The 16,078-nt window shown below is 40.9% G+C and overlaps 1 protein-coding gene across 1 annotated transcript; it reads right to left on the reverse strand.

Annotated features, from left to right (window-relative positions):
- Positions 1-8,262: 8,262 nt before the first annotated feature.
- LOC145399481 (uncharacterized) lies at positions 8,263-15,649 on the reverse strand. Its single transcript, XM_080272088.1, has 7 exons — positions 15,638-15,649; positions 14,420-14,600; positions 13,875-13,983; positions 11,686-11,809; positions 11,163-11,306; positions 10,033-10,479; positions 8,263-9,840 (listed from the first exon to the last, which is right to left on the reverse strand). The coding sequence occupies exons 1-7, from the start codon at positions 15,647-15,649 to the stop codon at positions 8,263-8,265; spliced, it is 2,595 nt and encodes an 864-aa protein (XP_080128214.1).
- Between the last annotated feature and the right edge of the window lie 429 nt (positions 15,650-16,078).

Raw genomic sequence — 16,078 nt, forward strand, 5'->3', positions numbered from 1 at the left:
CATATATATATCTCCACCCCATCCCTCCACTTAATATGTCTTTCCATCCCATCCCTCCAGCTCATATACCTCCACTCCATCCCACCACCTCACATAAATACAAACGAATATTAAAATGTACTAAGCAAACTAAACCACTAGAGATGAGATGCTGTGTGCCTTCTATGCCACCCAAATACGATCCCTAGTCTGTAGAACAAGAAAAATGTGGCACTGAATTATAATAACAATAATAACAATATGTGAGGGAGCCACACAGGATTTAAGGGTTTTATTTTAAAGGGATTTTAGGAGGGATTCCAATATCTTCCATATCAGTTTATTTTTGACATATGGAGAGAGAGAAAGAGAATTTTACTAATCTTCCACAAGACCTACTATGCCATAAATACTCCCCTGTTAATACCATTCCATCAGTTCTGACCTGAGACAGCTCTAGCATGTCTTCAAAATGGACAGTGGGTATTAGTGCAGAATTGGCGACATATGAAGGTCTGAAGCATGTAGGAAGACTGCTGGGCCTCAGGAAATGTTCAGTCAAGTCTATACCCAAGTTAGACACTTAAAAAAACTGAGGTCACTCTCATCTTAAATGTCAGGACCAACTTGCCTGGCCCTGGGCTCCTACGCTCCTCATGGGACGGCACAGGATTGGATGATGGATGGATGGATGGATGGATGGGAAAATATTAGAAAACCTCCTGGGTTGATTAGAATGCAACCCTTAGTGTGGACTGCCTCTTCTTATAACTATTTTACATATGTACAATAACTCGATAAACAATCTTGCACTCTTGTAAGTAGCTCTCAGGTCCTATAGGGTAACATTTTTGAGATTCACATGATTTTGAATTAAGAAAAAAAAAAAAAAAATCCAAATCAGTGTTTGTTCAGATCATGCTGCACTCTCAAAAGCAGGCAAACCTCGTTGTAAGTACAGGATATGTTCCAAAATATCATTACTATTAATATTATTTATTAATTATTTCTTAAAGGTTACCTGCAGTTAGTTTCACGTGGCGCTGTGAATTGGGAGGGAAGCCAGAAAATCAACTTTGTAGGTAGCAAGAAAAGATTAATATAATATTTTTCTGTGCCTTACCAGGATTTGGCAGCACAAGAATGTCAAGAAATGCAGCTATAATATAGGAACATAATAAAAATATGGCTTATAACGAGGCTTACCATACATACAACTAATTCATCAAAGTCTACTGTTAGTTTCACTCATGTCTTCCATACAAACAATCAACATGATAAATTACTTTCCAGAAAGTGAATATTCAACAAGCACGTTCACAACAGGAATACAGCATATGCTTTCATTAGCACAACCTATTCAGCCTGAGGACATTTTAATTCTATTCTTACAGTCTCATGATTTTGCTCAGCTAGACTTTTAAAACTGAACCGATTAAATACAACTTTTTAATTTTGTTTTTCCTGATGATTTTCTTCTGCTTATGAGAGAGTTTATGAGCTGGAGAGGTTAAATGTGGCCTTCATGAATGCCTTGAGTCAAATATAAACTGTGTGGAGGTAGAAAGAATATAAAAGCTGTCCTCTGGCTGAAAAGTTAAAAATAGTCAATATGTCTAAAGTCCACAAAAATACAGTAGTGTGGCATTTGCAATCATCAAAAAATTATGCCATATCTTCTAAAAACACAGCCAATCCCCATTCACTGTAAGAACCTTATGAGTAAAATAAAATTGCTAACCTGCCAGTCTCATTTTGTGCCCTTCAAGTCGTAGGGTTGAGGTTAGGCGATCATATTTCAATATATATGTGGATAGATGATGAGCCTACTTCCCTTGGTGGCTTTACATTAAAGAGACAGAAAGAAAAAATGCAAGGCCTGTATTGTAGTTCTTTTAAATTAACTTGGCCCAAATTTCCATCCTTTTGCAGCTTATTTAATACAGCTCGGTGCCAGAAAAATAATGCCACAGCTCTACTTTCTCTGCACATCACTTCTTTATGACAAACATCATATTTCACTGTTAATATCTTTCTACAGTTCAGTATTAAGATGGAAAGATGACAATTTTAGGCCACAGCTCTACATTCTTTGAACAGCACTTCTTCCTGACAAACACTATATTTATTACTAATGTCTTTCTACAACTCAGTGTTTACAATGGAGAGATGGCAATTTTAGGCCAAGATAAGAGTAAAAGCAGTAGCATATACCATCACCTCAAGCCCCTACACCTCGAAGGGGGGCCAGAATGGGATTGGCTGTCAACCATTACCATTTTACTATATGGAAGTCAGACTGGAAGCAGGCATAAAAGGTGGGGTTCATCTGGGTCATTAGCCCCTTTCAGGTAGTTATGTCTTTTCCACAGTATTCTTGCTACTACCAGATAACAGTAAGAGGGACCTTTTAAACCAGAACATTTTGAATAGTCTAGATTATCCTTTACCCTGCTTAAAAAAAAGTCAGAAACAGGAATAAAATAATAATGTTCTCTGGCTGAGAGTTAATGACCCCATGGTAAGTTCATAGAGCTACCAAAATTAAGTGAAACTTTAAGACACTATTTTTATTAACTGACAGACTCAGTTAATTCCTTCAGTATGTTGTCTGTGGTATTTTTCTTACTGTCACATGCAGCTTTACCATGCATAAGGGAAGCCTGTTTCTCTATTAGCCCCTTCAACACAATGTTATTTATGCATTTACTTATTTGTTTATTTATTTCCTCACCTTGCCCTAGGGTGGGAAAGGAGGTTCGGATGATGATGATGTTTATTTATTATTTCATTCTGCTGCTGTCTTTTCATTGAATTTCTTGTCAATTAAGCAGACTCTTTGGCATCATTGCATATTACTTCATCATCATCATCATCATCATCATCATCATCCAGATCTCCTTTCCCACCCTAAGGCAGGGTGTGGGGTAGAAACATCCTGACATATTACATCTTACTATTCTCTGGTAGGTTATGAAGGCTTATGTTTTACTGAAAAGACAAACAGTATAGGTGCATGAGAGCAGTAAAGTGTGGTTTGCAAAATAATTACCATGGAAGTGATGTTACAGACTGGTGAAAATACAGTCCCTTGCCAACTTAGTGACAGCCTCTCATAGTGAAGGAGTTAAGTGAAATCATCAGCCATCAGATCCCCCTATCCTAACCTTAAATTAATAAGGAAACCCGCTCTGGTACATCAACCATTGCCTCGCACTCACCACACAACCTTCTCACTTTCACAAAATAAACGTTACCATATTCATCCACACAGTTTTGATCTTTCAGTGCATTTCAACAATTTTTGATGTCCAGCAAAAACTCCTTATATATAATGCCAATTGTAAGTCATGCTTTGAACTTTTTCATATAAAAACAGGTACCATAGGTTTCTAATTCTAATTATTATGCAAACTAGATAATTTAACATCAGTCGCACCTGAGCAATTTATATTATTTTTAGTATGGTTTTTGTATATTTTTTTATTTTTTATTTTTTTAGCCACAAACTCAACCTCCAGATTAAATTTTTGTACAGTTGTCCCCCCTCCCCTCCCTTTTCCACCCCTCAACTAATGAGGCAGTCCTGATTTTGCTCACTTTAAATCAGGGGTGGGTTATAAAATATTGTGACTCTTGCCCTCTCCAATTATACAGTAAGCCCTGATCTTTTGTGATACCCAACTCTGCCGACTTATTATCTCGTTTTTTCTGTGGGTGCGTAAAGCATCCTAAAATACCGTACAGGAGAGAAGCTACATAACATTTAAAGTACAAGGAGAATATGCCTTCACAATTTTACCAGATTTAAGTTTTATATTGGCTCAGCTCCTTAACCTGTTGCTTCAAAAACTCACATATATACACATGATCACCTTGTACAGTATAATCATTGAGCTTTCTGTTTATTGGATCATACGGACACAAACACATACAAGCACACATAAAACCATGGGGGACAATATTGCTGTTTTCCACAATGAGATTAGTGCTCTTTACATTTACAGATTGCATATTTTCCTTGCTATTATGTTTATTTCACACACATATATATATATGATATAGCTGATCCTTGACTGACAAACTCACACCCATATTCGCACTTTCTTATTCTCGGCTCATCTGTATAGAAATAAATTTAACTATGAGATGTTACATTAGTTGGGTGAGAGAAAGGGAGTGTTGAAGTGAGTCACATGGGCAACATCTCAAAAACATTCTTGGATCCACTACTGAAACAACAAACGCAAATGTACATACAAAATCCACATCCTCGTCTTCATCATCCTGACCCTTTTCCCACTAAAAGATGAGGTGAGATAGGAAGGCGAAAAAACAAAAGTGGGACAGCTATCAACAGCATACCAATGAAATGGGCAAGACAATCATACACACATTCATATACAATATACCGTACACATGCAGGCAAGGACATAAATGCTCAAGATGCATATGTATATACAGTAGAACCTTCACAAATAGAAATACAGTATATACATGCATGCAGATACACATACATTCATACACATAAGTACTTAAAACTCATACACACATACCTGCCCAAAAACAAATACACACACAAACACATACACTCTGGCTAATGTACAAAAAAAGGGAGGGGGGGGGAGACCACTATCAGTGAGCAAAAATTTGGTCGTGAAGCACAGACACACAGGGCTGTATTATTTAGCAGGCTCTGTAGCACCCCTTCCATACTTTGCCCATTTTACTCTAACTTGGACTAAAATTGTTCTCTGCTGGGTTGTACAGTAACTGTAGATTAACACTAAAGTATGATCCTAGTCTTGAAGAAGTGCTGTGCAGAGGACATTGAGTCATAACACTTTCTGTCTTGAAGCCATGTGAAATATGCTGCAAAAGAATGAAAATCTAGATCAAGTTAATGTGAAGAGTATATTGTTATTTCTGTACTTGGCTTGTTGGATGCTGAGATGAATGCCTTGTTTTTTGCTTATGTGGTGGCACTGATATAATCCATTAGGATAAAGGGGTTAATATCAGTATCCAGACCTTTATCTCCACTTACAGATGTTATTCTTTTTTATATTGGCCTATTCCTCAGTACGATTATTATTTTCCAAACTCTTATCCCCACTTTAAGGTGGGTTGATATTCTCTTTTATATTATTATTCCTCAGTACTATGCAAATATTACAAAATACAGTGCTATGATATCAAATGCAAAAGAATAGGAATTATAGAAGTGCCAAGATGCCTCCAAAGCCTTCAAGAATACAGCCCTCATGATTCACACATGACAAAGTGGACTGTCACACTGAATTTTTAAGGGTTAGTTTGGCTTTCCTGGTTTTGAGTAGTAGAGTAAAATAAATTGATTAAAAAGTGAATTAGCTACCTTAAGATTGACAAACCACTGAGCCCAACACACTCAGACCTTCACTCACCCCATCAGTAGGTTGGTGTCTTTCTCTTTCATCCCTGATATCACCAGACTATTTAGGGAAGATTTTTTTTTTTTTTAATAGTCTGCAAGTCCTCCCACTAAAGTAAACAAACCATCACTGTGTGATGTGATTATTATTTCATTCTTAGAACTGCCAGTTAATTGTTTTTCAGCTTGGAAGACTCACACCCCTAAGATGAAAAAGGTTAGATCTCTGGTAGCCTCTTCTGTGTGTTTCATGTCACATATAAAGGCTCCAGCATGCTGCTTGACGCCCACTAGCTGTGATTTTTTCCATTTTTTTTCTCTTGCAACTTTACTGAATTAAGGAGTACTGAATTTACAAGAACCCTTGTACTGACAGAATTATGATGAAGGACTGATTGGTAAGGCTGCATTAAGTCTGAACCACTCGCAGGGACCCTTCATTTTCCATAAAACTTACAATATATTTAAATAACAGAAAAAAAAATCATACCTGTACACAGCATTACTTGTACAAGATACATTCTCCAATTCCAAGCCATGCAAAATTCCACACTTTCATTGGCATAGAGTTTCCAATTTGTACAACAATTTTAATTTAGTTCAAAACACTTGCCACCACACTAATCATTTCAGTCGTCCCTCGTTTTTCGCTGTTTTGACTTTACCAGTTCTGGTTATTCACAGATGAGTAAACCATCATAAAATAAACTACTTTAAGATGTAATATGAGATCATTATCACCACCACCATCCAGACCTCCTGACCCCATGGTTGTTAAATCATCTGAAAATATACTTTAAACAAGACAATTCAAATGTCTGGTGATGGTTGGTGGCATTAGCTACAAAGGTAATCGTATAGTTAAATTAAGGCTGGTGGGGTCCTTTGGATGAGTTTTCATTATTTGGAGATTTTCACTGTTAACATTTATTTACTAAAACCCGTGAAAAATGAGGGATCACTGTACCACTGTATTTCTCGCCCAATTTTCTAAAACCCTTTCACTGTTCCGTGTGGCTCGTCACAACCAAACAGCAGTACATAACGTCTTTAGTGTGACAGCCTTTACTTTCATTCTCATACTCACTGCATAATTTTATTCAGCTTTGGAGAAATTTCACAATGAAGGGGATCACTTCTCACCCCTTCAGCGCTGAATAAAATCATCTAGTGGGAACAAAATTGACATACAAGACTAACATACTAAAGAGTTTAACGGTATAACTAAACCAGTTAATAACCCCACTGTCTTATTATCTATATTGTCACCACATATTGCAATCAACATTCTACTCTCCTGCCATCAGATCTTATCAGTACAAATCTCTACACTTGATACTTTTTACGTACATCTTCCTTTGTCACCATAAAAGTTTTTTCTTACCAATACAAAACACCAGTTTATTCAAGTGCACCTTCTATGATTCAGTTATTATTCTTTTCCCCCTGACATTATCAGTGTAAATTACCACACTCCCACATGTGCACATTCCATGAACAAGCACGCACGCACGCACACACACACACACACACACACACACACACACACACCTTTTCCCAAAAAATCTTTGTTCATAATCCATCAATAACATTTACAGTACATCACACTGTCATACACTGGATATATATATAAAACATGCACAATCACAACCAAAAATTCATCAACAGTTTCTTGCCAGCATTGTGTCTTGCCTTCCATCTTTGTCATTCGTGGTTTCCTTCATTTTCATACCGCTTTGCTTTTTGCGTCATATTTCCATCACAGAAGTATTGCAGAACATCTTCCATATTTATCATTCCTTCATGAATATTATGCTCATTTTGTTATTTTTTCTTTTTCTCATTACATATACCATGTAGTGCCTTCCATATTTCTCGTTCCTCACAGATCATCAAAGAGTATCCTTCCTTCTAATACTCTTTTGCTATGTGCTTTATACTGGTATCACCTTATAATTCACTTAACATCTTCCATATTTTTCACTCAATCCTGAACAATGTCCATTTTCATACCCTGTTGTGTGCTTCATACTGCAACCAGATAAAAATATTTCATGAAACACTTTCCATATTTTGTATTCCTAACCAAAGATTGGAGTAACCTTACATCTCTAACTGTTGTGTGCTTCATATTGCCATTACAAACATTTTATAACAACTTTCATATTCCTCATCCATCCCCAGAGCTTCCTTCCATCCCTCTCAAGCGCTTCTGTTGTGAACTTACATTGCCATCACATAAAAATATTTCATGCAGCAACTTACACATTTGTCACTTCATCCCAAATATCAGTTTCCTCCCCTCTCATACTCCTTTATTGCATGCTTGCCATTACATAAAATTATTTCACACAACACTTTCAGTCACCACATTTAGTTGGGAACTTTTAATCATGACTGCACAGTTACCGTACTGATTTCAATTATGCTCGTTAAAAACCACTGTACAAGAGTCACTCAGTTTGTAAGTAAGCAACTTCAAAATAAATACAAATGCTCCCCATTGAAAGTTTTTCTTTAATAAAAATAAAACTTAGGTTGTGTTCTCATGAGCTTAAGAGACTTGCCTGCACATCTTCCTTAACCATTTTGTTTTCCCTATTATGCTCAGTTTTCACTTGTATTGGGATTCTTTTAATATCACCATAGACTGTTTGAACAGCACACAAGAGAATAGCCCCTTCACATTTGGGACAGTTTGTTTTTTATAATCCAGCTTATGGCAGAGGATCATAATCAGCTGACAGCAAGTCATATGAGCCTGAGAGAGGGAATGTACCGTAGAAATGCCAAAAATAAACTTTCGAGGAAAAGGTGCTAGGAAGCCTCTTTAACTAGTGAGAAAACAGGCCACAGCCTCCCATTGCCCCCTATGAGAAACATCCCTGGAGCTGCTTCACCACCTGGGCGTCGAGTGCACACAGGTCAAAGTTGAAATGCGCCTGTGTGAGTTGAAAGCTGCTGTGTTCGGCTATGATATCCACCACCTGCTGTATCTGCTGCCGATCTACCGTGGTCATTATCTTGTGCTGCAACTCAACCAGTTCCTGAAGGTACTCTGGCGTGAACCGGGAACTGGGGTCGTCTGGTTTCTCCTGCTTGATCTCCTGCTTCGGCGTTTTAAGTGGTGCATCCTTGTTTGCATTTGTGGTGTTGTTCGTTGTAGTGGTATTTGCTGGGGTGGTTGATGGGGTTGTGGTTTGTGGGGACTGCGGTTGCTTGCGCTTCTTCCGCTCACGATGTTTGCGTACTGGCGGTTCCTTCTTCACCCCTGCAGAACTCCGTGGGGCTGGAATCTCCTTATCATCATCATCTTCACTTGATGAAAGAGGTTCCTTGGTAGAACGTGGGACAGAATCCGGAAGGGAACGTGACAGTGTGGCCTTAGTTGGTGCTTTTGTCTCCCCTGTTCCACCCTGCTCCTCACTCTCACTAGAGGAGTTGCTTATGTCCCTCATCATGATGCTCAGGGGGTGGTCAGAGCCCCGGGAGTCCTGGTTTGTGGCGGGGCGAGCCTGCGTTGGGGCAGGGGTTGGACGAGTCTCACATCCACTTCCACTGGAGGATGAGGTGACTGAGTGTGTAGGGGAGCATGAAGGGGAGCGAGACCGAGAGAGGGATGGGGCAGGTGAGGACGACCGAGATCGGCTCGACCTGGAGGGTGACCTGGAGGGTGACGGGGATTTTGAGGGGGAGCGGGATTTTGAAGGTGACCTGGTGGACCGGGAACTGGACCTCCCTGATCCACAGCTGGACCGTGACCTTGATCTGGACCGCGATCTTGAGTGTGACCTTGATCTTGATCTTGATCTGGACCTCGATCTTGACCTCGATCGGGCAGGGGAACGAGACCTGGACTGGGATCTGGACCTGGACCTGGACCTCGACCTGGAGTGAGACCTAGACCTTGACCTTGAATGCGAGGGTGACCTTGGGCTGTGGGACCTACTCGAGGACCTAGAGTGAGCTGGGGAGGGGGACCTGGAGGGTGATGGTGAAGGTGAGGGTGAGGGGCTGTGCGAGGATGACTTTGAGGATGAGCGGGACCTTGAAGGGGCCTTGGGCGGAGCAGGTGGTGGTGGGGCTGGGGGCTTTTCTTTGACCTTTTTGACCTGGGGTTGTGGTGGTGGTGGTGGTGGGGGGGGTTCCTGTTTTGCCAAGCTCTCCTTCCCTGGCTTCTTTGCCCCTTTGCCTCGCTCCCTTGCCCCATCCCGCTCCTCTGGCTTGACTGGGGGTGGGGGGCGTTCCTCCCGTGGGGCTGCTGGGGCAGGCATCTTTGGGGGCGGCTCGGGTTTGGGTTTCTCTGGCTGTTTCTCTGTTTCCTCTTTTTCCCTCCTCTTTTCCTTTTTATCCTTTTTCTTCTCTTTCTTCTTTTTCTCCTTTGTTTCATCTGGGGGCTTGTCTAAAGCTTTTGGAGCCCCCTCGGCTGACCCTGAACCCTCCCCTTCCTTCCTCCGTTTGCCCCCTGGGTCTGATTTTATGCTTGTGGCTGGGGATGCGGCGGGAGGGGGAAGGGAGGGTGGGGGTGGTGGAGGAGGAGGTGGGGGATTGGGTCTCTTACTACTACTGGTACTACTACTATTACTACTACTATTTGCTCCTCCAGTCCCTCCCCCTCCCCCTCCTCCAGTTCCCTCCTTCTCCCTCTGGTGTTTCTTCCCCTCCTTCTCCTTCTCCTTGCTCTCCTTCCGGTGCTTTTCACGGTCCCTGTCCTTATCCTTCTTGTGCTTTTCCTTGTGTCCCTTGTCTTTCGATTTGTCCCTCTTCTCTTCCTTGTTCTCACTTGATGGAGGAAGAGCAGAGGAGGTGGAGGAAGATGACTTCTCACTCCTGCTTTTCTCCTTCGCCTTCTTATCCCCGATACTCTTGGAGGAGGAAGTGGAAGTGGGAGCTGTAGAAGAGGCAGCTGGAGCAGTAACTTTTTCCTTATGTTTCTCCTGTGTTTTCTCTCCCCCTTCTTTCTTCTCTTTCTCTTTCACCTGCTTCTCCTTACTAGTTTTCTTCTGCTCTCCACCCTTCTTGATTGGTTCACCAAACAGTGCAGAGAACTGGTCGGATACCTTGGATTCTGCCTTGGCTTTTGGCTCCTGGAGGGGGGAACTTCAGTAAACATTGCAATTGGGAAGTTCTTAATGTATGTGGAGAGAATACAGACTGTGATTGATGTACTTGTTTGAGTTGCAAAGTTGTAACAATACATAGACACTAGAACATGATACTAGTCACAATCATTTTTATGGAAAGGATGCATAGCTGTGTAAAATCAGCTATACAAGGTTGGAGGACTGAATAGGTTAAAATGTTCCTGTTGTTATCCCAGGTTTATGTTGACATGAACCCAGCAGACTGCAGTTAACTGGCAGCTTCAAATGGCCAGTCCCGGAGATGTCTTGTGGAGGACTGTCTGTGTTGTGAGTGTGGTGCATAGGCGTAGTGGATTTTTTGTGAGTTGTGTTTTGTGTTGTTACAGAAGCAGGGAAGGGTGATGACCATATCATACTCTGGCTTGGTGGATTTGTGTCTCTGTGGATAAGGTAGTTTCTGTGGGGTGAATGTCTTAGAAAAATTAATGAAGGATGCTGTTTGGCTGGAAGGTTTTGAGTGGCTGTGGTGGCAATGCATTGTCTCTGTAGCAGGGAAAAGTGAGGGTCACATCGTAGTCTAGTTTCAAAAAATAAGTCTAAAGAAATAACCAAGCCTCAAATCCACAATATATCTGTCTCTTACACTTGTGTCACTTTCATGTACTTAAATTTCTCTCACATCTTACCTTGGCAGGCTGGTGTTTGTGCTTCTTGGTGGGGTCATCAGGGCGGGGTGGGGCACCGTGGGGCTTGATCTTGGCCCCGCTGGAGGGCCGAGACACCGCCACCTTGTCCCCTACACCACTCTCGTCCTGTCCCATCACAACCACCTGCTGTGATAGACATAAGCTACTCTCCACCTCATATTTCCATCTTCCTCTCATCTCTCTACCTTATATTCTCATTTCTCTTCCTCACTACTTTTGTTTTCCCTACCTGTCTGTCCTTATTTCTACTCACATTCTCTCTCTTAACCTTTTCTTACTGTACTCTTTCACTTTCCCCCACCTTTACCTACTGCTCTCTCCATCTACTAAGTTTTTCCTTCTTGTATTTTTGTCTTATATTTCTTACTATTCCTTCTACCTTAATTCTCTCATCTTGACCCCTCCCTCACTCAATGATACTTGTATTTTCCAGAAATTTTCTTCATTTTCTCATTTCTCTTCTTCCAGTTCTTCCCCCTCCCCTCTCCCTCCCTCCACTCACCCCTCCACCTTGTAGCAGCAGCTTCTTGAACTCATCCGAGGGTTTGAGGAAGGTGAGCTTTTCATGTCGTTTGGGGTTGATCGGTGGGCATTCCACATGCTGAAGGTAAAGGTCATACACAAACCTGCAGAAAGCGGAGAGAAAAGTCAATGTTTAAAGAGTAGAAATGCACTTGGATGAAACAGCCATTTCATATACAAGGTAAATATTGGTTGAACACTTGCAGAAACTGGATAAGTTATTGAAGGGGTAAATGAATCATACATCAAAAGGAAAACTTTTTGTACTGAAAGCCTTTATGAATGCAAATCTCTCCAAAGGGGAATAAATCATCATCATCATCATCATCCTGACCTCCGATACAAGGATAGGGTGAGGTATGGTCCAGAGAGGAAGAAAAAACCTGATAGAGGGAGAACTATCAACAGTATGCCAAACTAAATAGGCTACACACTTATTCCCATTCCCCCATCATTCAAGCCCCTAGAATGTAGAATTCACCCACAGGCATAATATAATCCAGCATTAAAAAAAAAAAAAAAAAAAAAAAGTGCTTAGACTGAATTAATAAACAGAATGAAGAATATGTAAAATGAGGACAGGGTGACATGGAGGCTCTTTGTTCGTGGATGGCTCCTGGAATCACGGCATCTGGCTATGGCTATAATGTACAGTAAACTCTCAATTACCCATTATTGCAATATCTGGCAAAATTATGCAATATCCAGTGCAAAAACGGGACGTAAACAGCGGTTCTGTGCAATATCTGTCATTGAGGTGTATCAACCAGCTCGTAAAAGGTAGCCAATCAGCACTGTATTAAAGTACTGTACAGTACTGTATTGTATCATTACAGTACTTTATTGTATTTACAATGGAAGAGTTGAGAGGTAGGATGGGACTACAGTGTATTGGTGTTGTGATGAGGAGAGGTAAATTGAGGTGGTTTGGGCACGTGGAGAGGATGGGGGATGATAATTGGGCGCAGAAAGTGAGAAGCGCTGATACCGCGGGTGGGGTTGCAAGGAGTAGACCAAAAAAGCCGTGGGATGAGGTCATTAACCCACCGCGTGCTGGCTATTTTTAGCCCTATGGGTCACCCCAGTGCCGGCCATTTTTCGACCTTTTTTTTGGGGGGGGGCTAAAATGATAGATTTTGATGTGGAAAAAACGAATTTCGCCATTAAAATGCTCACCGAGGCTCAGAAATCAGTTTTGTTGAGTCCTGCATACTCGTGTACAGGTATAGCTGCTCTCTCACGCTCACCATGTACATGAGAAAGCCATTTTTTATGTAAGATATACTCAGGTATTTATGCTGGGAAGGTATAGCAATGTTCAGTACATTTTTCTGATTACTTATTACCGGTACTTCAGCATCTATCACAATTTGCGTGTCTTTCTCACTGTGAATGCATTATTTACACTTACTTGAAGATAGGTACAACCTGACTTCATTACGTACAGTCCTGGCACTTACATGATGGTATTTACAACTTGACTTCACTATATAGTCCTTACACTTACAAGAAAATATTTACAACTCACACTTACATGAAAATATATATAAAATGCCTTCACTATGTACAGCACTGGGTGAGGCACACAGGCAGAGTGAGGCAGAGCAAGTGTGAGGGGGGAAGCAAGTGAGTGTATGGCCTTGACAGCCTGGGGGATGGTAGAGGAACAGTTACCTTACATGCCTGCCAATTTTTACCCGTGAATCTTGAAAAATGCGGTCACAGTGAAGTTTTGTATATTAAACCATTTTAAAACTGCACTGGCACTGGCCGCGGAATTATGTCAGACCGTTTTAAAACGGCACTGGCATGCGGCGGGTTAAATATGACCTCAGGGTTAAGGGACTGACAGGGAGGCTGTCACAGATCGTGCAGCATGGAGAGCCGCCATTAAGTGACTGAGGCTGACACATGCAAGCATGTTGGAGCATGCGAAAACAAAAAAACGAAAACTTTATTGTATTTTATGCTTAATTTTCATCTTTTACTCGTGTGAAAGCTCTCAGGGTAGAGGTTCGAGACAGGTAGTAACACAGTATCCGCATCAATGCCAAATATTGGCTCAGTGGGGGGTACTATGCAACATCTGGCATTGTATTTTAACCTGCGTTGGGATTAGCTACAGTACGCTGGATAATTGAGAGCTTACTGCACATTGATAAAACTAACTGTGTCTTGCGTGTGTCACTGGGGTTGTTGGTCTTGAAGTAGATCTCGATGGGAAGGTTGAAGCTGCCATAACCTTTCTCACTCACTCGGTAAGGCGGAGTTTTCACCACTGCAAGGAAGAAAAAGTTTGGTCTTTGACCTGGACACTTTTAAAAACAGTATCAGTTTCACAATCAACCTAACTCAATTTCCCAAAACCAGATGATGATTAGTAGTTGCAGTGCCACGGTAGTAGCAGTAGCTAGTACATAAGAACTTAGGGCTGGGTTGGAAGAGTACATGTACTGTACCATAGATTACCAAGTAGCTATATAACAAAAGCTGTAGTGAAAGAGTCACAAACAGAGACAAATAAATGAACGGAGAAAGGAAAAGGAGAGTGGAGAAATGGATGAGGAGCAGAAAAGAATAGAAAAAAGGAGAGGAGAGGTGAGGAGAAAGGGAAAAGAAAAGAAAAGGAGAGGAGAGATACCAGTAGGAACAGAAGAAGAGAGGAATGGGTTGAGAAGAAAAGAAAAAATCCCACTTCCTCCTCCAACACTCACCTCTTTTAGGCTTGGTGAAACTCTTATGCAGCGTAAAGACCACTTTCTCGATGAACGTATCAATCCGTGCCCCATTTATCCCCTGCACATACACCTCCCAGTCGTGTGTAAACACCTCGTTGCCCCTTTGTTGCCGTACTGTTGCCCGGTGACCCATTTCCAGGTTCACCACCACACTGTGCTACAAAGAAAAAAGTTGTAAATCTGTATCTGTTGACTCTGTGGTCATTAACTGTCTTATGGTCAGGGCAACTTTTAGTATTCTATTGCTGCAAATATATTCTGCTGAGAAAAGGGTTTAATTGAATGTCTCTTGACTGGCTGATGGTCAGGGCACCTCCGTATTCTCTTATAGCTAGTTTATTCTGCTCAATAGGTAGAGGAACTAGAGAATACTAACAGTCATCATTAACCATTCAAACAATGGAAAATTTTAGTGCTGTACAGTATTCTGTTCCAGTTAACATAAAAGCCTGAGTGTTAATACTGTTGGCATTAACTCTTTCACAGCCAGAACAAAATGAAATTTTTATTCCAACTGGCACCACATGACTTCATTCATGAAAGTGAGTCAGAGGATCCTGGACATCATGGCAGTCACTTTAAAAGGATTAGATTTACTAATTTTAAAAATTCATTCTTTCAGCACTTTATAATTAGGCTGGTTAGTGATTTAAAGGTTATTAAATAGCCTAAGCCAAAAATTAATGGATTGGATTTGTAAATTACAGTTATCTGGGTCGCTCTATAAAGAAAATACTGCACAAAACAGTACATTAATCTTAAAATTGGTCTCTACTTTCAGTGCCATTCTCACAGGTAACTTGGGTGGAAATTTATAAGTTATTTATGAACCTAGAACTAAAACTTATGATGTGAACCTGTATTTTATATTAACTATGCCGAACTACTATGAAAATACCATAAAAACAGTAATGTAATCATAAAATAGCCCTCCTCTTCCACCAGTAGTATAACACTTGGCAAGAGTATGATTTGGGAGTTAATTAATGTGCCTTGGCCCAAAAACAGTGGCGTCTACCAGTACGATACTTGAATCTAGGCAACATTATGGAGAAAATTGTATAAAAATAGTAAAATAATCTTAGAATAGGCCTCCCTTCCCAGCACCGGGCTCACAGTTAATACAGATGGTGTTACAAGGTTTATTTATGAGCTTAGGTCTAAAATTAGTGGCGTTGATGACCATGCAGTTACCTTGGCAGACATGGTTGATACAGGTTAGGTCAGAGGGCATCAACCGATAACCTCGCTTGACCTCTCATTACATCCTGGCCACGCAGCTCCCAAACTGTTATCCCCTTGTTAACTTGGACCCTGTTGCGTCCTCCGGGTTTCACAGTCGTTCCCTGGGCGGGATTTGGTCAAGGCGTGGGTATGTACACAGGCAAAGTGTTATTTCGGTGAGACTGGGTCGAGATCGATCCTGCGGCGGCCGTCCACTGGCATCAGTGGGGTTTTCTATTTCCCTTTTCTGTTTTGTCGATCGGATTGGAATCATTTTATTAATTTAGTAATATGCAACAGTATTTAGTAGGAATAATTAGTTAGATTAATAATTTTTAACTTAACTCTTATCAATAGCTGTAGTTTTCGAGAAATTGTATGATATTGTGATAAGTTATCGCATATGTATAT

The sequence above is a fragment of the Coenobita brevimanus genome, chromosome 49, assembly GCF_032717465.1.
Source record: "Coenobita brevimanus isolate Jiangsu-jjx chromosome 49, ASM3271746v2, whole genome shotgun sequence".
NCBI classification, from domain to species: Eukaryota; Metazoa; Arthropoda; class Malacostraca; order Decapoda; family Coenobitidae; genus Coenobita; species Coenobita brevimanus.